At 44.5% G+C, this 24,347-nt stretch overlaps 1 protein-coding gene across 1 annotated transcript; it reads left to right on the plus strand.

The window, feature by feature from the left end:
- Positions 1-2,848: 2,848 nt before the first annotated feature.
- Positions 2,849-23,205, plus strand: TNFSF8 (TNF superfamily member 8). Its single transcript, XM_082327350.1, has 4 exons — positions 2,849-3,494; positions 10,270-10,315; positions 18,876-18,947; positions 19,503-23,205. The coding sequence occupies exons 1-4, from the start codon at positions 3,300-3,302 to the stop codon at positions 19,898-19,900; spliced, it is 711 nt and encodes a 236-aa protein (XP_082183476.1). The 5' UTR covers positions 2,849-3,299; the 3' UTR covers positions 19,901-23,205.
- The last annotated feature ends 1,142 nt before the right edge of the window (positions 23,206-24,347 follow it).

The following is a 24,347-nucleotide window of genomic DNA, read 5'->3' on the forward strand; positions in this document are numbered from 1 at the left end:
ATGCACCCAGTTCCCATTGAGGATAAAACCAGGAACTTCTAAAGGCACCTATACACTTCACAGCCCTGGATTTCAGTGACAGCTGGGTACCTACGCATCTTTGAAGAATTGGCCATTAATGTCTTTCAGAAAGGTTTTCAGTTCTCACAGACTTCAGTCAAGGGTGAATTTCCTTTGACCACATGGGTGGGTTCTCAGCTCTCAGCAAGTTTATTTCCTTTCATCAGAGGAGCAGATAAATAAATATTAACAAGGGGCTGGGATATTTTGTGTTTTTCTGCTAAAGAGACTCGCTTGCAAACTCTACCAAGAAATAATAGAACTGCTGGTTTTGTGGTTCACTTGTTTTCTCCCTCTTTGTCCTTTTATGCAAAGCTGTCTGCTGCAGAGGACGCAGCATGTGCCAATGCAAATACAGTGCAAGCACCTGCTATTTAGCCTCTTGAACCGGAGCTTGTGAGAATTGATGCAACATTGGTCAGAAGGCATGAAAAGCAGTGAACTGTGCTCTGGAAATCAGGCATAATCAGACAGATAGTGTGACAGGGTTTGTAGAGTGATGTTGTTAGGAACTAGAGGGTAAGAAAGATTGCACTAAAGTTATGTTTGGAAGTGCATCACCACCTACAAGCCAGGATATACAGCCACAGTACCCCAAGAATGCCTATTTAACAGAGAGGTGCAGTGGTTTATTTACTGCCAAAGACAAAGCTACAGAAGTATCCACTCATCCTGTAGTGTTAACCAGTTCAAAAATTACTGCCTGCCTTAATAGTATAGCTGGCTTAGCTGAGAAGTATTTCACTTCTACATTTCAAGATATTTCACTCATCACTAAAGGGTAATCGTTCATAGATCCTGCTGTTACCTGGAGCAATCTTAGGTGTTTGCCTTTGCTGTCTTGGAACACTGTATAGCATGATATCACTGCATGTGTGGGTGCTCTGTGCTCCTATATATTATTATGTGTCCTTCCCAGCAAATTTCAACATTTCCAACTCGCTAAACTCTGTGGGTTTCCAATGCTGTACTGGTGGGGTAACCAAATTTAGCTTAGAAAGTAAAAGGCCAAATTTAAGCTGGGTTGCACTTGTTTACACAGGGGACGAATTTGTCCTGTGTTCCCTCCCTGGCCTTCATTGTTCTCTTTTTCTTTTGTAGTCATCACCACTACAGTATCTGGTTGTCTACTTATAGGTAAGTTTAGCACAAGTGTTTTATGGTTTGAAGAGCTGACTGTGCACATCCATGTGCAACCACAAAAGCCTACAAGCTCACAGAGGACCTTGCCTTCCTCATGACACCAAGCATGATGTGACATCCTTAAAATTACATCACCATTATTCTCCCAAAAATCATCTTCCTTGCTGGGTTATGTATCTGCTCAGCCATGAGCAAGAGATGTTGAAGAGTCTTTTCAAGAATAGTAGATGCTGCCAGTCACTGCAAGGTCTTTGTAGTTTGGATTTTCCTGCATTTCAGCATTGTCACATTGTCAAGGAGGGTTGGGGAGCAATGATGGTGTTAGGGGACCTCCATGTTCTGCTTCCCAAAAGGTGGGTTTGCTGCTCTGCAGGACTGACTGCTTTAAGGGGTCACATGAACTTTCACAGGCAAGACTGCCTAAATCTTTCCCTTGCAAATCAAGATTAATTTCCAGTACAAACCAGGGTGAGTGAGAAACACTGCTGCTAGCGGCTGCACCAGGTTTTGCATTGACCAGGTGGGACCCAACAGGTGAGGATCCATCTCATCCAACCTGTCAGGCTTGAGTGACAGATTTCCTGAGGAAGCCCTGACCAAGCATGTTACGCTATTGTCTCATCCTCAAGGAGAGAAGGCTGCTTCCCTTTGTCTCTGATTAAAATAGATTGTGCCTGTTTCCACGGCGATAAGAGATGCTCTGAAAACACTATTTTGGAAATCTATAGAAGCTTTTGTAGTGCTGTGCTCTAGTGATTTTACTGAGATAGTAGTAATAATAGTAAGATGCCAAGACCCTTTAATCTCATGGTGTGAAGAAGAATTGGATTAAAATAGAAAGATATTACCTCTGGTTTGGGAGTCCCGCAAGCCCAAATCAGAGGAAACTAGAGAATTAAACTCAATAAATAACTCTACCTGCTTTTTGTGTTCTGGTATTCTTCCCAAGACATCTCTCATTGCTCTCTACTGAAGGAGAGATGTTGAGGGACCAGTGATAAGATCCTGTTCAGCGTCTCTGATATCTTTGTTTCACCGAACTGGGAATAGCTGAGACAAATAATACTCCTAGTCATTTTGATCATTTTACATGAGTTAACTGGCTTGCATTGATATGAATCAAAAGAGGACACACATCTAACTGTGAAAATTTTCAGAAACACCTGTATCTTGAGGGCTGGACTGGCCAGAAAGCAAGGAGTTGTCTCACATAAAAAATGCAGGGTTAGGAATGGCTGGTGCTTTCACAGTGGAACGAAGTAGGAATATTTCCAGTTGAAGAAATCTCATTTAGGTCCTGTGAGAAACCCCATGGCTGGGTGATGGTACCAGGCTGGGACAGAGGAGAGGCTGGTGGACAGGATAAAAACAAGCATTGATTCACTAGCTGCAAATAAACCAAGGCAGGAAGGTGAATACAGACACCCTCTGTGGGCACATCCTAACATCGTGCTTTCAGCAGCTTTGATGTGACTGCATTCTTTCTGTGCCTCTGCCTAGACCTTGCAGCCTGCATCAAAGATGTCTTCCTGACACATTTCTATGAAATACTGCAATGAAAATCTCACCCAGACCTTCACAGGCAGGAGCTACAGTCACCAAACTCAAAGCCTAGGTCATCTCTGAACGCAGAGCTCTGGAGCTCTGGGACACTACTGGGAATAAGAAGAGGTTACTCTGTGCAACAGGAAGACAGAGCTCTGGGGTGATTTACTGTACCAAACTGTAGCTGCACTGAGTATAAAATGAAAGAGAATTTGCATAGCTCTCCATTTCACAGAAAGCCGGTGACAGGGCGGGGGACGACTGATCTTGGTAACTATTCACCTTCTGACATCAGAAACCTCCAATGCGGCATACAAGACTGCCATCACGAAATCCCTGATCAAGAACATGAAGCTCCTTCCCCTCCTCACAGCTGCGTCCTGCTTCACGCCCCCAGGTCCCTCTTTCTTTGTACTACAAGTGATGAAGTTTTTTTTCCAGATCACATGAGCCAGGATGAAGGGGGAAAATCCTGCCAGGAACAGAGATGGGCTGCAACTTGAACCTGATCAAGGGGAGATACAGAGCAGTACCCTGAGAGCTATATAAGAATGTGCTCAGCTCAAGAGCAAACACTTTTTCAGGTGAAGGACTCTCATGAATCAGCCATGCATGTGAATGAAGACACCGTTTCAAGGAGGCTTGGAGCCACTAACAAAACATGTTTGTATTTAATCATCGCTACTCTTGTTGCGTTGCTCGTCTTTGCATTAGCCACCATCATGGTCTTAGTCGTTCAGAGGACGGTAAGCAATTTCTTACTTTATTAATTGGCTTTTTCTTTCTTCTTTTTCTTTTCTTTTTTTTTTTTTAACCTACTGCTTTCCAAAAATTGTCCTGTGGCCAGAAAAGCAGTTCTATGAAACAAAGAGGGAGGAAAAAGAACTTTCCAAAAAAGAAGACCTTTCTCCATGGGCAGCCTTAACTTCTAGCATGCAATTTCTACTCTGTAAATGGAAGTGGAAAGCTCATAATCCAAGATGCAAGCCACCCTCTGTCCTGCCCAGTTAGGCAGAGAGGTGGAGAGAAGATAGCTCAGTGCCTCAGTGTCTGCTACCTGGCTTTATATGTGCCTCCTGTCGCTTCTACGAAGAGTGACCACTGTCCAAGATGGTCTGGTCTGGTAGTGTCTACATGTGTTCCTCTGAAATATTGATAAATTTTAGTAATGGACACAACACATCTCTATGTGTGACACTGTGTGGTGCTGTCTGCTGGGATGCACCATGTTGTGGTGAAGCAGAGCTCTCTTGAACTACCCAGAGCACTGGATAGGGGCAAAGTAGCTGACCATCCCCCTCTTTTTTTGTCAGTCCTGTTCTTGGGTGTGAATTTTAATGCAAAAGTAGAGTTATAGCAAGGATGACTGAAGGATATAAGTGAGGCAAGGTCTGACAAAAACAACTGTTCTCTCTGCCTACAGACATTTTTTCCTTCTTAAAATAAAGAGGATTGCCCTCAAGTGGATCTGGAGTTGAATGGGGAATCAGTGAGACAGTTACAGCCAGGGCAGAGGTACAGGTGGTGGTGAATATAAAAAGTGCATTTCTAATCTTATCAGGAACATTGCCATGAACTTTACTGGGGTAAAATGACAGGTTAGAAGTTTTATGGGCGTTGAAATCCTATTGCAAATATCTAAGTGCTGAAGTACCTCCACTACTATACATAGAATCAAAGCACCAGCACGGGGCTGCTGGAGGAAGTTGGCCATGGAAAACAAAACATGATCTTTCAGCTCAGTGTTTTCTCTTACTAAATTTACCCTGTGCAATTTGTGTGCCTGTGCATGCACATTACCCAGAAATTAAACCATGAAGGCTTGACTGATACGTCTTTAAGTTGCACCAGAGAGAAGTCATTTACCTGAAATCAGCATTCTTCCAAAAGAGAAGCAGTTTGGGCACAGTTAGAATGAGACATGGGGGTTTTCAAGTGATAAACAGTGGGACATTAAGGGAAATCTTTAAAATAACAGCCTGGGTAATTACAGAATTGCCACAGCTTTCCTATATAATGAAGCTTTCATTTGTACTTATTATGAAAGTAAGCATTAAATTACCTCTCCATCAGGATCAACACAGTTACACTAGTTGCCAGAGGAACAATATTACTGAAAGAGTCAAGGTTTTCATTTAAAAGAGTAATGACATTATTGCAGCTGCTTTGGAAACGAGCTTGGCTGAAGGAGAAAGTAGGAAGCTGAGGTGTGTGAGAAACAAAAATAAAATCGAGCAGCAATTTTATGCTGCAAGAGGAGTTTGGCAGTAAAAGCATAACTTCTGTTCTTGTTCACAGGGAGCTGAAAGACCCCCAGTTCAGAAGCAGCATAGTCATTCTTCATCCGTGACTGGTCTTGAATTTCTAGACCAGGGAATGAGCATTGATTCTGTGAAACAAGTTCCTCAAGAAACTCCAGGTCTTGCTCCAAAAACACTTTAGCTCATGGTCACACTGTCAGCATAAGGCTAGGCACAAACTCCTTGGGTAAATACAGTTGTGACTGGGCTGAGCATCTTATAGTATTGACTTCAGCAGCTCCAGGACAGGAGGTCTGGGGGGGGGTTCTTGTACTTGGAACCCTGTGGCTATTGAGTCCTGTTGCTGTAGGGAGTAGAGCATCATCAGTTGGCTTGTTTTCTTTGTAACTTCTCAAGAGAGGACCAACATTTTATGTGATCAGCCTCTTGGGATGATCTAGTTTTCTCTCTAGACGTTGTCAGCCAGATTATGTGAGTGATCCTTGACCACGGGGACAATGGTGGCAACTTCATGCCCTCCCTATGCTGAGCTGAGATAATAATTTTTATTTTCCTCTGTCCAAAGGAGTGTTAGCGCATCTTAGGGACAATGCAGGCCTTGTGACCCATGTCTCGGGTACCACTGCATTAAGAGGAGGCTTCTGGCAGCAAGCAGATCACAGAGTCCCCTAGCCCCATTGCAAGTACATGGAAGTTGGCTGCTTGTTTGCTTTTGATGAATTAACACTTGCCTAGTTTAAAGTGAAGGAAGACACATTGCAAAGGGAAAATCAAACTGTGTAGAAACAAGGCATTTGCATCACCCAAAATCTAGGTGCTCTGAATAAGGGAAATCCAACATGAAAGACCAAAACATAAAAGCAACTGTGATTCCAAAGCCCCTTCTCTGAATCTCACAGCACTTCTCATACACATTGTCCAGCCCCTCCCCCTCCCATTTTCCAACACCTCAAGAAATTTCCTTTACGCCTTGTTTTCAAGAAGGGTGACACAGCACATCAGTGTCAGACCTGGGAAATGTCATTTTTTGGAACTAAACTACATTTTTTGGAACTAACTATGTGCTGTGCTGCAGTCAGTTCATTTCTTCAGCTTTCATCTGCAGAAGCCCTTGGCTTCAGGCCTTTCACTTGTCTTGATCTTTCACAAGTGACTTTATTTTTCTCTGGAATAAGAAGTCACTGTATGATGGTCTGTAGTCTTCATTTTTCTTCTTCACACTGTTATAAGAGTGCTAAAACCTCCACCCTTCTGCCTGCTGCATTTCACTGCTGCTGGTTATATGTATATATACGCATATATGTAGATATAGAGATATATATGTAAAATCAGTGAAAGCATACGGGACAGAAAGGACTAGACAAATGTAATTTTAAGACACACAGACCCTAGCAAATCTTACGCTGTACTGCAAAGTATGCTGTATCAGACACCTAGGCCACCTACCTCTATGAACAAATTCTGTGTGAATGTCCAAAGTCCATAATCTGAGATGGTGCATCACTGCTCTGGATTTTGTAGACTTCACATTTTTAACCTCCGAACTGTGTGGGCAAATCCTTTCAGCAGAGTTAAGGCACCAGCATGGCAAATGCTAAGAGTCCATGCTGACATTTGTATTTGCTGATCTAGTCTTCAAGGCTGCTGGAGTCAAAAATGTAAAACCCCTTTAGCAGTGGGACTGCTGTAACCAGGAATCGCTCCTACAGCACCTAGCCTGTTCCTGCACTAGCTATTTGGTGATTTATGTCTGCTTAAAAATAATCTTGCCACGGGCTGCCTCAACCGGTGCCTATTGGCCCCCTCTGGTGGACAACCCTGACTAAAATTAAAAGAAAAAAAAAACCACCCTCACTGAAAATTGCCCCTGAAAGCAGATTTCCCACTTGTTGAACACCACAGGAAAACCACTGTGGCATTTTAGAAGAAAACTGTGCTGTTCCAACTCTTGCCATCGGTATTCTGTACAGTGACAGTCACCTGCTGTCTAGAGGTGTCACATTAATAGGTTTTGTCGGTACTAGAAAAACTGAATTTCACACAGAGCTCTGTTTCCTGTAATGCTGATTATCAGATCAGCTTCAGGGACAGCGCTCCACTTTCTGGAGTTTTCATGTCTAGTTTCTACCTTTTCCTCCTGGCAACTCAAGGCCACCTACCTAAAGTGCCACTGCCTGCCTTCGCCCCCCAACCAGAGAGGCGTTATGGTGGTCTGAGGCTGAGCAGAAACATGGGAGAGCCTTGAGGCTCTTTTTCAAATTGCAAAGCTTCCTTCGAGGTCAGCAATCCAAAGAGCTCGTCCACGCAGAGCTGCTGTGTGGACATGCTCTTGGAAGAGCCCTGGACCTAGTTAAGCAGATCCCAGGCCAGTTTCTGGGGGACTGTGGTTTCAGGGTGTTTTCTTGGACTTTCTAGAGGTGGATACACACTCCAGAGACCTCTGGTTAAATGAATATTCACAGTTCTGACACAGGACATTAGAATGACCCTCTAGCAGCACCACTCTGTCTCAGCTTGGGAAAATTTATTGTAAAATTATTAAGGGAAAGAAGAAAGAAATTACTTTCACTGGCACCTGATTACCATTTTCTCTAACAAAGCAAACTCAAATTACTCTTCTTGCTCAGTAAAGACTGAGATCCTTCATCATCAGCACCCAGGTCACTCCAGACAGGGTGAAATTCATTGCCATGAATTCTTCCTGAGCTGGCACTGTAGAATTTAATCTCTTTGGGCTCCTACGGTGTGCCTCTTTGCATTCCAAATTACAGCATTACATGCAATATTTTTGCTGTTAGAAAAGAAAGAAGTAATGCCAGTAATATTTCAAAGCAAGCTCTAAAATTTTATTTGAATATCTACTCAATTGTCACTAAAATAAATTGCATTAGTATCTGCTGGTTTTGCCCACTGGGAGACTTCCCAGGTGAGAACACCATACATTAGTACATTTTAATTTTGTTTCTGTTGCCCTGACTACAAAGCAAGCTGTGAGCCATCAGCCTTGTCCTGCACACCATCTATGAAGGAGTGAACATCTCACTGATGATAATGTTTCAATCACTTTACCAAACACTTCTCCACAGGCAGCAGTGGATCTGCTGTCTCATTTTATTTAGCATAATCTAGTTGGGGACAGAGTATCCCCTTTCTCTCATGCAAAAATGCCTTTAATTCTCTGCCGAGGGCAGAAATGCTCATAGATTGCATTGAAAAGTCATGCTTCCCTGCACCCTGAGTGCGTGTGAGAGGGACAGCCCAGTGCAAGGGTCCAAGACAGGAGCCGAGAAGCTCTGGCAGATGGTCCTTGGGAGTGTTTTCAGCTGAGACTGTTCTCACTCCCACATTTGATGATACGTGTGCAGAGGATGCATGAGAGTTTGCAAAGCAGTATGTCGTGTAGGGGACCAAAAACCTTGGAAATGCCTGTTTTTTCAAAGTACAGCTCTAGGTTCCCATTCTTCTCCTAATCCAGCAGCCTTCCTGTACAGCTTAGGAAGATCACCTGGAGAAATACTGTCTCAACAGATAACTTCTCCCCTGTGCTACATAAGTGTGGGGAAAGAAAATGAACTAATCATCTATTACAGATACCCACCTTATGAAGCACCTATGCCACCTCTGTCTGCAGAACCCAGCATTTTGGCATTAGACCAAAGGATAACATTGCTTTGCCGGGAGCAGGTGCAGCTCTACACTTCAGCCATGGTTGAAAACATGGTCACATTAGGCCAAAGTCTAAAAGTATTCTTAAAGATTTAAGGCTAGAATGTTAAGTACACAAACAGACAAAACGTGACTTCTCTCACTGTCCAAAGATCTTCCTTCTCTCCACACCACACATTATCTTATTTCTACACAGAAATATAGTGCTTATCTTTTAAGACCACTATGGATGAAGTTGTCTCCCGCCACATGCATGGTATGCCTCATTTCTCCCAGGAGCTATTAGATGTTCTGCTAAAGCTGGTATCAGCTTTCCAGCTTTCTTCTTGAACATCCTGGTTGGTCACTGGAACAGGCTCCCCAGGGAAGTGGTCACAGCACCAAGCCTGTCAGAGTTCAAGGAGTATCTGGACAATGCTCTTAGTCATACAGTTCAGTTTTAGGTAGTCCTGCTAGGAGCAGGTAGTTGGACTTGATGATCTTTATGGATCCCTTCCAACTCCAGATATTCTATGATTCTACGATTCTATGATTCTACGATTCTATGATTCTATGATTCTATGCTAAACTGGGCCTGGCCTGGTTAGCCTGCACAATTAGCCCAGGTAATTGGTATCCAGATAAGAGGAGCTGGTTTAGGCTAGCCTGGGCAAAACCCACTCCCTGATACTGGAATCAATGTGGGACTGTCTGGTGTGTGTGAGTGAAGGGACGTGACACAGAGTTTCGAGCACTGAGGCACTCTCAGTATCTTTCCTTGGCTGTTGGGAGAATTTGTTTGCTGCTCAAGGGCACTGATGGACGTTTATGAGTTGCCAGTGACTTGACTTGTGTGGAAGTAACATGCAAGCAAGCACAGGCTTCAGGGTTGTATATTTGGATGACAGAGAGGTTTGATAAAACAGAAGCAAGACCATAGATGAAGCCTACCATATTTCATACTTGGAGCATGTTTCCAGAGAAGTTCTCAGGCCATGTTGATTGAGGACAATTTCCCGTGCCATTTTGACCCTTGGGTTTACATCCCAGCAATAAGTAGCAGGAGAGGTGAAGCAGGACAACTCCGTCAGTCTCAGATCTGTGGGCTTGGGGCTCTACAGCTTTTATTTTCATCCAGCTACTGGCTTCCCAGGGACAGACACTGGCTCTCAAGGGTGTCCAGTCCCAATCTGTCCTACCTTCTCCAAGCTTTGCCAGCCACAGAGTGAGGTTTTCAGGGCTTGTGCTTCCAAAACAGCCCCAACAAAAAGCACACATTTCTTACTGCACTGAGAGAATTGCTGGCTGTGTCAGAAATGTAGGTTTTCTGTGTTAGAAAAAAAGGGCAGTGATGAGGGATGACTGAAGATGATATTTGGATGAGTGCAGAAAGCTTGCCGGAGCCGTTTGCTCCACAGCAATCCCTCACTGACCTGTGAGGCTCTATAGGAGCCATACGCTCCGTAGTGCCTGGCGCTGGCTCCCTGTGCATCAGGCTGTGTTCTGCCTTCATGGCATGCAATGGAAACTTTGCAGACCCACTTTTAAAGCAGGGTCATACCTGAACATGGGTACGCTCCCAGAATAACCACCCCTTCTCTCGCTTCTCTTTCAGGCAGCTAATCCTGCCACGGAGGGCATCGCAAAACCTATCAGGACAGGTAAGACACCTAAACTGACTATACATGCTATTTGTCTCAAATATTGCCCAGGAACACAAATAAGCCAGTTGTGCACATCTTTTTGTGCACATCTTTTTGTGCACATCTTTTTGTGCACTTTTCACATAAATGTCTCTTCTTTCAAACATTTCACATAAAGTCTCTTCTTGGTGAAAATCCAAGGTAGTGGGAAAAAAAAAAGAAGAAAAAAGCTTTCAAATTACTCGGTACCTCCGGAAACCAGCACATGGCTGAGGAAATAACAAGTATGTCTGAATCTGCCCTGAGGCATCTTTGCAAGAGAACCTTTTTGCCAGAGGATATGAACATCAGTCTGACTATTTTATTTTAAGGGCTGGTCTTATTTTAAGGGCTGGCTCTTGCATATGTGGGCATAACGTCCCCATCTTCACAAGGCATGGTGCAAATGTGTTGGCACATATTTAAAAATGACTGAAACTCCCCTTGTACTCCTCCAGCCTCGAGCAGTCCTGTGTTAGTACTGGTTTGTGGGGAAAAGGGAGAAGGGAAGGGGTAGGTCTAGACGGGACAAGTGGAGAACAACAGCAAGAGGCACAGAGCAAGGAACTACAACAGGCAGAGTATGAGCACAGGGAGCCTGAAATAGGAAAAAACCATCTAACTAGACTAGCAGAGACAGTGTATCAAGATTCTGCTTTTCCGTAGCGTAAATCAGGAGGAGCATTATTTATTTCATTGATATTACCTCCCTGGTTACACAGCCCTTAGCACCAAGTATTTTGACTTCTTGCAAATACAAGTTCATACTCAGTTCTGGAGGACTGGAGATACCATTGCCTCCCACTCTGCAGGTGGGAAAAATGAAGTACAGGGTTCATCTAGAAGCGATGGTAGAATGGGAAACTGAAGTTCAAGGTCCAAAGAGTCCTAATCATGTAACCGTCTTTTCTGCAGCTGCGTTTTTGCACACAGGTGACATAATGCATCATTTGGGCAATGCATACTCTATCTTGGATAATTTTTTAATTCAGGACTTTTCCGTATTGGACTTGTTTCATAGCCCACAGGGCTCAAAGTAGTCCCTGCATGTCACTGTGTCCTTTCTGAGAACTTCACATCTTGCTTAACCATCATTTTTCATGTTTTAAAATTCCTGTAACCTGGAGGGATTTTCTTTTCCCCTTGGGGTGTCTCTAGGACATCCAAAGCACATATTGCTTTCTGTCTATCAACCTAAGTAGCTCCTTAAGTCTTTTTAAGTCTTTCTTAAGCCTTCTAGTTCTTTATTTTTGTACCTGAAGTTCCTCAGAAAAAAAGCAGGGTCTGAACATACAAAGAGGATTTGGATAAGGGCATTTGGACAGTCACATCACAGCCCCCCTCCAGTGCGTCCCAAAAGGTGCCCAAAAAGGAGCTTTGGAAACCTAATGGGCTGCAAAGCATCAGCCTCGCTGCCCACGGTCCCCCGTTGATGACAGAGAGTTCCCAGCAGCTGCTAGGTGTTACAGCCGCAGAGCAGAATCTCAGCTCCTGTAAACCAGCGTAACCTCAGAGAAGTCACCAGAACTGTGCTGGTTTTCATGGCTGAGTTTTACCACCAGTTAGGAAGAGGTAGTGAAAGCTGTTGCTGTGGAGTCTAGTGATTGACAGAGGAGGAGCCACAGAGACTGCATCTGTAGGTCAGTATTATTTCAAAGCAAAGCATGAGCAATACTGCTGTTGCCAGGGCAAGGAGGAGAGGTCTCACTAATCCAAAAGTGCATTGCAATATATATATAAATATATATATTTAGTTTCCTGTCAGGCAATCTGTGCCAATTGCTTTTTCTCCTCATCAATAACTGGCAGGTGCCAGGCAGCAGAAATGCACTCCCTTCAGGAATGTGCAAGATGCCGTTTCATTAGCCAGAAACCTTTCTGGCTTTGCGTCAATGTCAATTACAGGCGCCCTCTTGCTCTGAATTCTGCTGCTAAATCTGCGATGATGCCATTAGTGAAAGACAAAGGAGGGAATGATAGAGAAACCCCACAAGGCAGGAAGAGTTGCTGAAAGCTGTTTGCAACGGGTGCAAGTGCTCTACCAGCCCACCCCTCATTGCCTATCAGTCTCTCTTGTATGTCTCTGGCAGGGTAACAGAGCATTGAAGCATGAGCGAATTACAATAGCCTTTTATTTTTCTCTTAAAATGCATAAAGCAGGGCTAATTGATTAATATATCCCAGCGGGTAACTTACTGAGGCCCCTCGGCAGGGAGGTCTGTCATGCACTGCCAGGCATCGCTCGCTGGCTTCTAAGCAAGGAGTTGCAGCAACTGCTGCAAGTTCCCATCCAGCAGCTGCAGAGCAGCAAGAAACAGAAACGTAAGAAATATTTCGGGATGGGGACTGTGGTGAGGCTGAAGTTGCTGTGGATTTAGATTTGGTTACGTGTCTGCCTCTCAGGCAGCCCAGATGTTGATAGTATAATTTGGATGTATTTTGTACCCACCTTGTTCACAACAGGGCTTCAAAGCCCTGAGTTGCAAAAATGGGCAAGCAAGCAAAAAATGAGCATTGCCAAGTTGCCAGCTGGGTGCTCAGCCTTGCTCCAGCCCTGTGTCAGTACCTACTTGTGCAAAACATCTTGGGGATGCAGGACTGCTAGCGGGAGCAGCTGGGGTTCACTCGGGCAGAGACTGTATTGTAATGCAAATGGACAGTGGTCCAGACACAGCTACAACTCTGAATTAATTTTGTAATATTAAAGCAGGGAAAACACAACGATTTAATATAGATTTCCAATGAGATTATGTTCTATTATTAGCTAAACACCAGTGGGCACTAAAGCAGATTTATAGAAGGTTTACATTCCTGACTCAGCTGTCAGTCCTCAATGGATGGGTTTGCAGGAATCCGCAAGCAGTAGCCGAGAGCGATGCAATGTCATCTAATTAAATGTTTGTGTGAAAAACGATATCAGTCTCCTCAAAACCTCTGTGCAAGAGGGGAAAAGAATTAAATTCATTATGAACTAAATGTTTGTGAAATGTTCTTTCTGTGGAACTATTTCTCTGTGGAAACTCATCCACATTGCATAAATATCAAATTATATATTAATATGGGCCAGAGAGGTATTATTGTTGGGTTCATTTTTTAGAGGGGAACTAAGTCACAGAGAAATTTATGATCTGCCAGTGTCTGGAGAGGTTCAGACCTCATCATCTCCTCACTGTCCTCTCCAAGCCTCGTTTCCTATAAAGGTTAGAATCCTGGACTGATGGCTTTTCTTGTTATTTTGAACTACAAAGACACGATACCAAAATCTGTTCTCATTGACAGAAGGAAAAACCTGCAGATACATGCACACACACTATTTATACATATATTTGTCTGGCAGTAAGATCTGTTAGCAGTTGATGGACAGACTAGGAAAGGAAATCCAGCACTCCATTCACAGTTTCAATGGGAAATAGTTTCCCAAATAAAAATCTGGCTCTGAGAACTTAATACAAGTGACATTCACATCGTGGCTACCCTAGAGTAAATCAGGCTAAAGCCAGAGAAGTAAACAAGCCTTTCCAGGTTTACAGCAATATTTCTAAGTGCAGTTTGGCCTTCTACAACTAAATCTGGTCTCTTCTAGCCTGGAATTGTCCCAGTGCAATACTAATGAAATTGCTGGGGTTTTAGTCACAAATCCCACAATGCTGGGTTCTTCAGAAATGGATATTTCATGTTTAGACCATACAGATTTTTGGTGTTTCATGTTCTGTACGTGCCTGTGTTTGTGTGCATGTATGTGAAACTGTATAAGGTTCTGTCTGCTCTTAGGAGGTCAGGGCAAATGAGCTGTGTTTCTCAGTTCAAAAAACTTAGGCAAGCCTGGGCTTGCAAATGCTAGAAAGAGTGCACAGGCATCCTCCTAAGCAAGCATCCGGAGGAAACTGCAGCTAGACAGATTCCAATTAGTTATAACAGGGGCTGGTTGCTTATTTAATTAATAATGAGATGACCAGTATTGCTACAAAATGCTGAATGTTATATCTTATGTCTCTCCAATAGTTAAAACGCAAGTTATAGATTAATATATATATATATGAATAGCTCATGAAATTATGTGACCTATGCTATACTGACAAGCAGGCTAGAGACTTGAATAGTTTTGCCCTTAAACTCTACAAGTTTTGCAGGAGTCAGGTGTGCAGTGATGAAGAGTTCATAAAAGGTTCTTCCTAAATTTGGAGGAAAGGAAGGGATACTACTAAAGTTTACATTTTTGGAAGGAGGTTAAATTGCCAGATGAGTTCAGTTCCCTTTCAATGCACAGAACCAGAGTGACAGTCTTTGGGCTCTCGAGGACCAAAGGCACTCGGTGCATGTGTGACCGGCACCGCCACGAGCAGAGCCCAGCTCTGCCACTGAGCCACTGAGCCCAGGAGAGGACATCACCCAGCTGGCACTTGTCACAGCATCACTCAGCTGAGACAGTCCACCAGCACGAGCCGGCAGCTGTTTGCAGGACACTTAAATGGAAGGAGGGATTAAAGATAGCTACGGAGACTTCAGAGAGTGGCTGCTGAGAAATAATATTAGGCAAGTTTTGCTAATTCTGGCATGCTGACAGAGATGTATGAAATCACTGTTTGCCTAATTTTATAAGCACTTAAATCGGTGGGGGGTATGGAGGAATTGAAAGCTGTTTGTTTCCTGCCCATACTTCTTCACTTCGTAAGATAAGTTCAGGTTTTTGACCTTGTGCCTGTCCACGCTCACCCTCCAGCTAGTTGTAACGCCATATGTACTGCAGAGGAATATCACTGTAAGAGGTGACTGGTACTAGGACAAGCCTCAAAAAACCCATTTGAGGGGCTTTCCATGTCTGGGTAGCAACACTTTATACTCTGGCATGCCACTTGCACCTCCTGGCTTCACTGCCCTTTGTCCGTGCTCCCATTGTACCCATCTCAGAGGTGGGGAAATTGAGGCAGCCGGCAGTGAGGAGACTTCCCCAGGCAGAGCCACATCTCCTCAGACCTGGCTGGCAGCAGCCCGTATATCCACATGTCCCACAGCCCTTGGGATCCTCCTGGCAGGACACAGCCTCTTTAGGTCCTATGGTGTTTTGATGAGACTCTTTCCGTTTTGCACCACAGGTGGAAATCGTGGGAATGTCAGTGAGGCCACAGCTCCACTGAGTCCCATTTCACAGTCCTGTAGCGTGTCCCCTTTGGCTCGGTGGGGAAAGGCTGCATTAAGCTCATGGAAATAGTCTGACCCTTTTCCTCAGGGTTGTGCCCTCTGTATGCTCATCTTATTGTAAAAGGGGTCAGGAAGACAAAAGTGAATTATCTCCTGATAGCTTCTTTAGGACAAAATAACCTAAATGGCTTCCTACCTTTAGGACAAAATAACCTAAACGACTCCTTCTTCATCAGCAAGCTTCCTTCAAGCAGCCTGTGCTTCTACAGCATCCGTGCATCACAGCAGACAATGAAACCAATGTGGTCTCTCTGGTACTTAGTCCCAGATGTGGCTTTGCTTTTCCTCCTTCTCCCAGTATTTTTAAGCTCCTATTGACTTCAGTGGGATTACTTCTGCTTACACTGTTACTGGTACAAAGCCAATTAGGCGATGTGATTGAACACATCCATCGATCAGTCCTGAAACTCTAGTAATTTCAGTCTCTCCTGGCTTGTGCTGAAATGTTTCAGATAAAAGAATCAACTTGAGAAATAAAACTAGAAAACAGTTATAAGCTGCCTCGGCAGTGCGAGAACCGGAAATGTCTCTATAAAACAACTTTTTTCCATAACTTGCCTTCTCAGAAACACAGCTGATGTCACCAAATAAATGGTTTAAACACACACACACACACAAAACTTGCTGACATCAATAAATCTAAGTACAGCTTTGGAAATGCAAAGTGTAGCTAGATCAGTGAGGGGCAGATCTTCAGAGATGCCATGAGTACCCTGAGACAGCTCATGACTGATGGGGCTCCTGGCAGCACCAGGCTGTTTGTGTGCAGGCAGAGCATTTTGCTGGCTTAGCAGATGTTGCAAGGCTGCAGCTTCCAAAGTCTGCTTGAGCAGCAGGGGATTTTCTGCTTTATAGGGTAAACCCCATAAAGGCTACTGAGTTTCTGTAAAAATACTCTCCCTTTTTGCAGGACACTTGTAATGCAACTTGGCTCAGGGCGCCGACTATGCATTGCCAGAGGCTATTGCTACCGCAGCATCAGCTTTAGATGAATTAAGGGCCAGAAGGGTTTTCTCCTATCCTGTGCCATATCTCCACATCTCTGTAGTGTCTGTACACTCGCTAAAAGTCTATATTGACATGACTAACATCAGGAAAGTAGGCTTTGGTTTTTCTTTGGGGATTTCCAGTGCAGCCAAGGGACTTTGATACACGACTGACTTACTCATTCTTGGAGCACAGTGAGCACTTGCTTCCCTCAAAAGTGTTTCAACTACTAAAATCAGAGAAAGACTGCAATTCTTTCAAGATATCCACAGCCTCCCTCTCCAACAGTATGAGTGCAAAGGGTGCAATGTTACAAATCTCCAACCAGGGGGACGTGTGTGTGGGACCAGCTTCTCCCTAATTTATTCATCCTCCTGACCAAGTACCTCTTAAAAATCAGGCCAAGCTGATTTGATTACACTGTAAGGGTATGGAGATTTTAATCTCTTGTACTCTTAGTTTCAGGAATCCTGTGAAAGTTAAGATCCTTGACTCACTCTGCATTGAGTAAACTCCTTGTTCATATAAGGAACAAGAAATATGTCATCTGACGCCATGGAGTAGCATCAGGATTTAGTAGAATTTAGTTTTGTATATTAACCGGTCCTTCAGAGACCTTGCAGGGTGGGTGACTCTTATATCGATTTTATAAACCGGAAAAACAGGAAAACTTAGGTGATTTGTGTGCTCTGGGAGAGGGTAGTATAATTTGGTAAGGCTTTACTGGAACTCCTTCAAGCTTTATTCCTGATATTCAGCTGTAGAATAAAACACGGGAAATTGCCATTCTCCCATCTGAGCCCCTATGCACATCCCTCCTGCAGCTGCAGCAGGGCTGGGGGATGTACAGAAGGAGAGCCAATGCAATGAGAAATAGCCATTCACCTGCCTGGTTGCAGCCACGGGGATACACACTGTTTTCCTGAATCTATGCCTTGTCTGTGTATCCATATGCCTGGGGGCTGCACAGGGCAGTACAAACTCTGCTCTACACAACCACAAAATAAAGGAGGAATAACCAGTGCCATTCAATGAATGCCCAGTAAGGTGAGAGGAGGAGAAGTTTACACAGAGCAGATGGGAAGGTGCAATGGGGCTGGAAAGGAGGTGAAATGCAAGGGGAAGTGGTGGGGTGCAGGGTCCAGGGTGTTGGAGCTGGGATACTGGGAGGCAGTGTTAGGATGCAGGGCCCGGGATGCCAGGCCCGGGAGGTGGTGCTGGGATGCAGGGCCCGGGATGCAGGACCGGGGATGCCGGCCCGGGAGGCGGTGCCGGGATGCAGGGCCCGGGATGCAGGACCGGGGATGCCGGCCCGGGAGGCGGTGCCGGGATGCAGGGCCCGGGATGCCGGGCCCGGGAGGCGGTGACGGGATGCCGTCCCGGGATGCAGGGCCCGGGATGCAGGGCCCGGCAGGCGGTGCCGGGATGCCGTCCCGGGATGCAGGGCCCGGGGTGCAGGGCCCGGGATGCAGGGCCCGGGAGGCGGTGCCGGGATGCAGGGCCCGGGACGCAGAGCCCGGGATGCCGTCCCGGGATGCCGGCCCGGGATGCAGGGCCCGGGATGCAGGGCCCGGGATGCCGGCCCGGGAGGCGGTGCCGTGGCCGCCCGCAGTCCCGGGCGCGGCCGTGGGAAGGAGCCGTCCCCGCCGGGCGCCCTGCGGCGGGGCAGCCCCGGCGCCTCCCCGCTCCGGCCCTTTGGGTGCTGGGGCATTCCCGCGACACACACCGGCCTCCGGCCCGGCAGCGCAGTGTGGCGGTGTGCGCGCCCCTGCCCTGCCGTTATGCCTCTGCACGTAGAACCCAGGCTGTCCCGGCTCCTCTAGCAGGCGGCTTTTGGGTCTGAGCAACCAACAACCTCACCTGAAGTCCTGGCGACATCCATATTTTAACCGTGAGAGAACATAGCAACATTTCAAAAGCACCCAAGGAGCCATTTTCAGAAGTATGTTCCAGTTTCATGTTTAAAAGCTTATTTCTGTAATTGCACCTTGCAAACAATTTGGTTAAATTAAGCTTACCTGCACTTAATTTCTGTTTGTAAGAAGGAGAATAAGAAATACAATTTTTTGGACTGATAGCTGCAGTCTACCAGAGCTTTAGACTGTTATAAATTTACCAATAGAGTGACGCTGCCATGAATTCCCTGTGCAAATCAGATATTATCAGCCAAGGAACAAGACTCATCTCTCCTACGTGCTGTTCTTCCTAGCTGCTGCTGCTTGTCGCTTTGGAGCTGCTGCTGTGGAGTTTGTCCATAGCGCAGTTATAGCAAATAAGTGAGGCGCCAAATGTTGACAGCATTTTACAGTACAAAAAAATCAGGAGTGGTCACTTAATCTGTTGTTTCCTTCAGGGAACACCTCCGAAGACTATTTAGGAATCCTACAGAATGTCCCGACCAAGAGAGCCGCTGCGTACATGAGAGGTCAGTGGGGAGCCCAGTGGAGGGCAAGAGCTGGCAAAGAGAGGCTGCAGAGCTGGCTAAAGAGCAGGCTGTTCATGTTATTCAAACTAGTTTTAATGGCAAATAGCTTTTTGACCAAATGGGCATTTTATAGGAAAAAAATCCTTTGCTTTCCTGAATGTGGGTGTGTTTGGTAAACCCCCTATCTGGTCACATAAACTTTGTTTTTTAACTTGATAAGGAAAAATAAATAAAGAGATACCTTCTGCACACAAACACATGAATATACATCTCCATTATTTCCCTTTAAATATTGCAGAAGGCCATTTTCACTGCATCTCCCTGTCCTGGGCTTCCCAAGGGCTGTGTAAGTCCTTGGAACTTTTTAACACCTCACTTACATGTGTGAACTCCCAGCCCTCTGACCAGGGCCTTTTCTTGGAGCTTCCTGCAGGAAAACCACTGAACAGGTATCTCCATTTACCAGGAAATACACTGCAGCAACTCCCACGAGGCTGAATTCGGGTCACTAGAGCTCAGCGGCTCATTGTAAAATTTCTTTGCTTTTCTTTCTAGTGTCCAATCCAGTAAACAGTTCAAAACTGAGCTTGGTCGAGAAGGGTATTTGTGAAGACATCCAGTGCAAGAACGAAGAGCTGGTGATACAGGAACAAGGCCTCTACTTGATCTATTGGCACTTGAACTTTCATTTTCCTAACTGCTCAAACAGCCCCACCGACCTCAAGGTAGAGCTCCTTGTGAATGACAAAGTCAACAGACAAACATTATCCACATGGTGTGCATCAGAAACGTGCCAAGAAAAGACTTTTAAGACCTTGTTCCAGCTCCATTTGACATACCTGAATGTGAAGGACCGAATATCAGTAACACTTAATCATCCTAAATTCTTGAATGAAATTTCTCTTCCTAATGAAAACGTTCTTGGGGTCTTGAGGTACAGCGATGAAATGTGAGCAGCTCTCTGACTTCCCACTGCTGCCCAGACTTATCTTTCTCTGAACAACAGTAGCCTGCTTTTACTAGGCAACACTTTGTTTTAAATTTCCTATCTTACCTCATCGCTAGGGTCAACAAGGAACTTTGTGAGTGTCCCAGAACGAAACCTAAAACACTGCAAGAGCCACACCTGACAGATTGCTCTGGTTTGGCTCAGGGTAGGATTGTTGTTGGACTATCCAGCAAATAACCCACAGATCTGCCAGTGGTTCCTCAAAATAATACTGTGTAAACACAGATTAAAACGTAACTAGATTATGGGAAGAATACGCAATATTGAGACTTTTTGGCTAACGGACCGCTGGCAAGGTGCCTGTGCTCAGGAGATGAGGAAATCTTTTAAACTGAATTTTATGGAGTAATATTTTGATGTGGTCTTTCCAAAAAACTAACAATCAAAGCTTGTAATTAAGAGTTTCTTTACAACTGGAGCATGCTACCCAACTCTGGAGTAGATTTATGGGTAGATCTTACAGAAACAAAGATGATGAAATTATTCACTCTCAGGCTGGTAGCTAAAACTCTGGAACAGGACACAGGAGATTTGGGACCTACAGGGTATTTTTGTGCTGCATTCTGCTATGCACTTTATGCAATCTACTTCCAAGTGTCTTCCTTTTCACTATTTATCCATCTTTTCTATTTAAATATTAAGCTCTTTGGGGCAGAGACTTTGTATATGCACAGTGCTCAGCCTCTGTTCTCATTGGGTTTTCCAGACCTTTTCATGACAAATATTAAAATAGTAATCTAGTTGCAAATCTAGCCACATAACAAAGTTTATTACAATACATTTTCCTCGAATCCTGTCCTGCCTGTTTGACATTACCCTGTGTGACACCAGACCACACTGGTGCGTAAATACACCTCTAATGCCTGCACTTTCTGAAAATCCAAGACTTAGATCTGAGGTCCAGACTCTCCCAAAGACAATTTCAGACCTGGCCCTCAGCTGAGAGCTCTGGTCTTCAGGCAGTCCAGAGGATAGATGTGATCTGAGCATCTTTGGCTTACCGGAGAGCTTAGATAATGAAGGATAAAAGAGTAATCTCAGGCCCTCTTATTTTATGAGTTACAGTAACACAGGCATTTACTTGAAATGTAATTCTTACAGCGTGGGGAGGGAAGGGACCAAAAAGTTACAAAAGCTGGTACCAGTTCATTCTTTCCTCTTCTCCCTTCATCCCTGAGATCCTACTAAGGTCTATTTTCATTGACATCCAACTTTTTCCCCTTGCGTACCTGTGCCTTCTTTCCTTTACATGATTAGAGCTTGGTGAACTGTTCACATCAAAACATTTAGTCATAGATTTAGTTTCTGGCTTCAGAAACTCAGTAAGCGTTTTATTTTTCAAGCTTGGTTGATGTTGTCAACTGATGTAGCTTAGTTTGTGTGAGCACACTCAAAATACTCCTAACAGTAGTAATTTGCTACTTGTGTTATGTCACCAGAAACTCATGGTACATATTGGTGAGGTTTTGTCCTCTTGACCAGGTGACTTCAAAATACACAAGAAACTTTCAAAGGGTCATGAGCAATTGATCTGTTTCATTGCTGGAGATACCTACTTTCTGTTTTGATGAAAACAAAAAAACTCCTTTTGCTACTAATGGTTGGGGGGGGGAAGAAAAGAAGAAAACTAAGCCCATGTTTTCTTTCTTTCTTTTCCCATTAAAGAAAATAAATTTATTTTTATAAGAGTCAGCTTACTCTGCCTCTGACATTGTTATCTCCACTGTTATCTCCTCACCCCTCTGGACCCTATAAATCTCTCATGTCTCTGAATAGGGTTTTTAACCTCTATGTGCCTCCACCTCAATACACACGACTCATGCCCAGAGAAGTTTAAGCAAGTCTGGTAGTCAGGAATCATAGCTCCTGAATATAGAAAAGGCAGCTAATGAATGAAAACATGCATTTACTCACACATACCCCCCCTGCCCCCCGCCTTTCCCTGAAAGCTTTGAATGGAAAGAGAAAGACCATTCTTTAACAAAATAAGGAAGCTCTCTGCATAGGATGATTTTATTCTATTATTTTGCCAGATGGAGAAAATCCTGACAAAGCAGTGCTAAGCTTCTCAGCCCCAGGCTTTTTAATACCACAGGATAAAGCAATCTGGCCTCTACTCTGTTGCCTCTGAGAAATAAGAACAAATTATAGCCATAAAGAGAGCCCATTCATAGTCTGCAATTTTGCCATCAGTTATAAAGATATGAAATAGCTTTCTCTGAAACAAGGCCCTGAGCCAAGCAGCAGCCTCCATGCTTTCTAGCAGACTCCAAGTCACTTCACTCTCTCATCCTTTTTCCTTCTCTTATTTCCTAGTTTTTTGAAGCAGGTCATTTTTGACAACAATCCTGTACTAAAAAAAAAGTCCAGGCTGATCCTTTGCACAGTGCCGCATCTTTTCAGCAGCATCAACAGCAATGCACTTTGGGGAACAACCTGTTCCCATGGCCTTGGCTTCACCATTTGCAGCAGACGAGCTTTTCTGCAGGAGGATCCTCACTCTTCTGAGGAGCACCTCAGACCTACAGACCCTGCTCTGGTTCCCCACCACAGGGCTCAGTCCATGAGAAAAGGGACACTACTGAAAGCACTGAAGTCACAGAGAAATTTTGAAAATTCCTCCCCTTGTCCTCAGATGTGGCAAACGTGTGGCTTTCTGTGCGTATGCTCTATTGCTAACTTGACCAGAAACAGGAAGCATCAGCAATCTCACAAGCAAGTCTGCTCTGTTGAGGTTTCTTGGCCCTTCTCAGACATGAAAAAGTTGCACTCTTAAACTGTTTTCTGCTTGGCTAAGAAGCATCGATGGGAGTTAATATATGCCATTATTCATAATCATGGTTGACAGAAAAAGATGCGTATTATTGGCTTAATTCTGGCTGCTGTTAATTGCTATAGAAAATTTTAGTAGGGATTTAAATAGAAGTCAATGCAATACACTTCCATCCAAGCTCGCCTGGGGGCAGCAAACCAAAATCAGATCAAATTTAGTATCAGAGATTACAGAGTCGGATCTGAGCTTCACCAAAGCTGTGAAGACTTTGAATCCAGGTTTGCAATTAGATTTCACCTCCCGTGAAATTGGCCTGAACCCAAACTCATCAAAGCTCAGATCTGAAAATTAGATCATGACTTACCTGACACAGATTCATTATTTAGGCTACACAAGTGCTTACTGAGGGACTTAGGAGTTTTGTATTCACTTCACTTGTGGTTTTGTTTAATTTTATTTTCTTCAGTACTTCCCAGAGGGAGGAAATATCATAGTCACTTAGGGAGAAATCCTTTACTGTGCCACGGGCCAAGCAGGGGCTGCGTGCTACCTAAAAATGCACAGCAGGCCTATAGTCCCAGTTGGATCAATAGTGCACTGATCTGCTGCACTCCTGCACTCCTCTTATGCACCCAGATTCCTCCGGAGAGCAAACAGCATTCTGCAAAAGCCTCAGTCACTTGCTCATGCTCTTAAATTAATATTATTATTAATAATGCTATTAGATACAAAAATATTTGTTTTCAAGCACCCTGTCCTGCAATTAAAATAAGAAAGGGACCACTCAACACAAATAACCAACCAAAAAGTAAAATAAATAAGGAGTCTTTGCTTTTTGGGACCTCTAACTGATCCTTACTGACAGGACTTTAAAAAATGGAAGTGATACAACTTGTCTTTGGTGCAAATAGCAAGGGAAAACCTCAAAGCAAAGGCAGCTTCTGTAGGAGGAGTAACTGTAAAAATGCAAATTCTGATGAGCAACACTTGTAACAGCAGGAGTTGCACTCAGTGACCGCAAAACCTCTTCCAGCCTCGGCTTTTTATGGTTATAATAGGCTCAATTTCAACGAACTATGATGGACTGGGAGGATAGAGAGTCATGGAAAAATGTTTTGGAAGAGTGCATTCTGCAGCAGTGCCCCAGCCCCGCAGGGGAGCTCAGCTGAAATGGTTTAAATTCCCGCTTTCTGTTTTCAGTACTGATCCCAGGGGCTTGAAGAATTTGGGTGGAGGAGGGTAGAGACCAAAGCAGCAAAGCATGTTCTGAAATTCAGGTGCTTCCAAGGAGAATGAAGGTGGAGAGCCCCCAGAACCCAACATTTGCATCAGGGCCAGAGCCTTTGACCCCTCCACGCTCAGCATCCCCTCTGGGCTGCAAAGGGCTCGCTGCAGGCAGCATCCACCCTCCTCTGTTGTAAGTCGAGGATGTTGTACACCATGGGTAAAGTCACCAGTTTCTCCTGAGATGCCATATCCTGCAGTATTGGCCCACCATTTCCTTTCAGCCATGTCCACAGGATCTAAATTTAGGATCCCTATTTCCCTCTATAGCCAGTGTGAAGCAAGAGCCTCCAGGAGGTGAGTCAGAACACCTAAAATAGCTGCCTCAATAAGA

This window comes from Platalea leucorodia (genome assembly GCF_965183815.1).
Source record: "Platalea leucorodia genome assembly, chromosome: 15".
Taxonomy (NCBI): Eukaryota; Metazoa; Chordata; class Aves; order Pelecaniformes; family Threskiornithidae; genus Platalea; species Platalea leucorodia.

Bases quoted from the DNA above. Each gene is read 5' to 3' on its own strand.
- TNFSF8 (XM_082327350.1), top strand. From the start codon at position 3,300: ATGTGCTCAGCTCAAGAGCAAACACTTTTTCAGGTGAAGGACTCTCAT. The intron at 3,495-10,269 runs GTAAGCAATTTC...CTTCTCTTTCAG, and splicing joins TCTTAGTCGTTCAGAGGACG to GCAGCTAATCCTGCCACGGA. The intron at 10,316-18,875 runs GTAAGACACCTA...TGTTTCCTTCAG, and splicing joins CGCAAAACCTATCAGGACAG to GGAACACCTCCGAAGACTAT.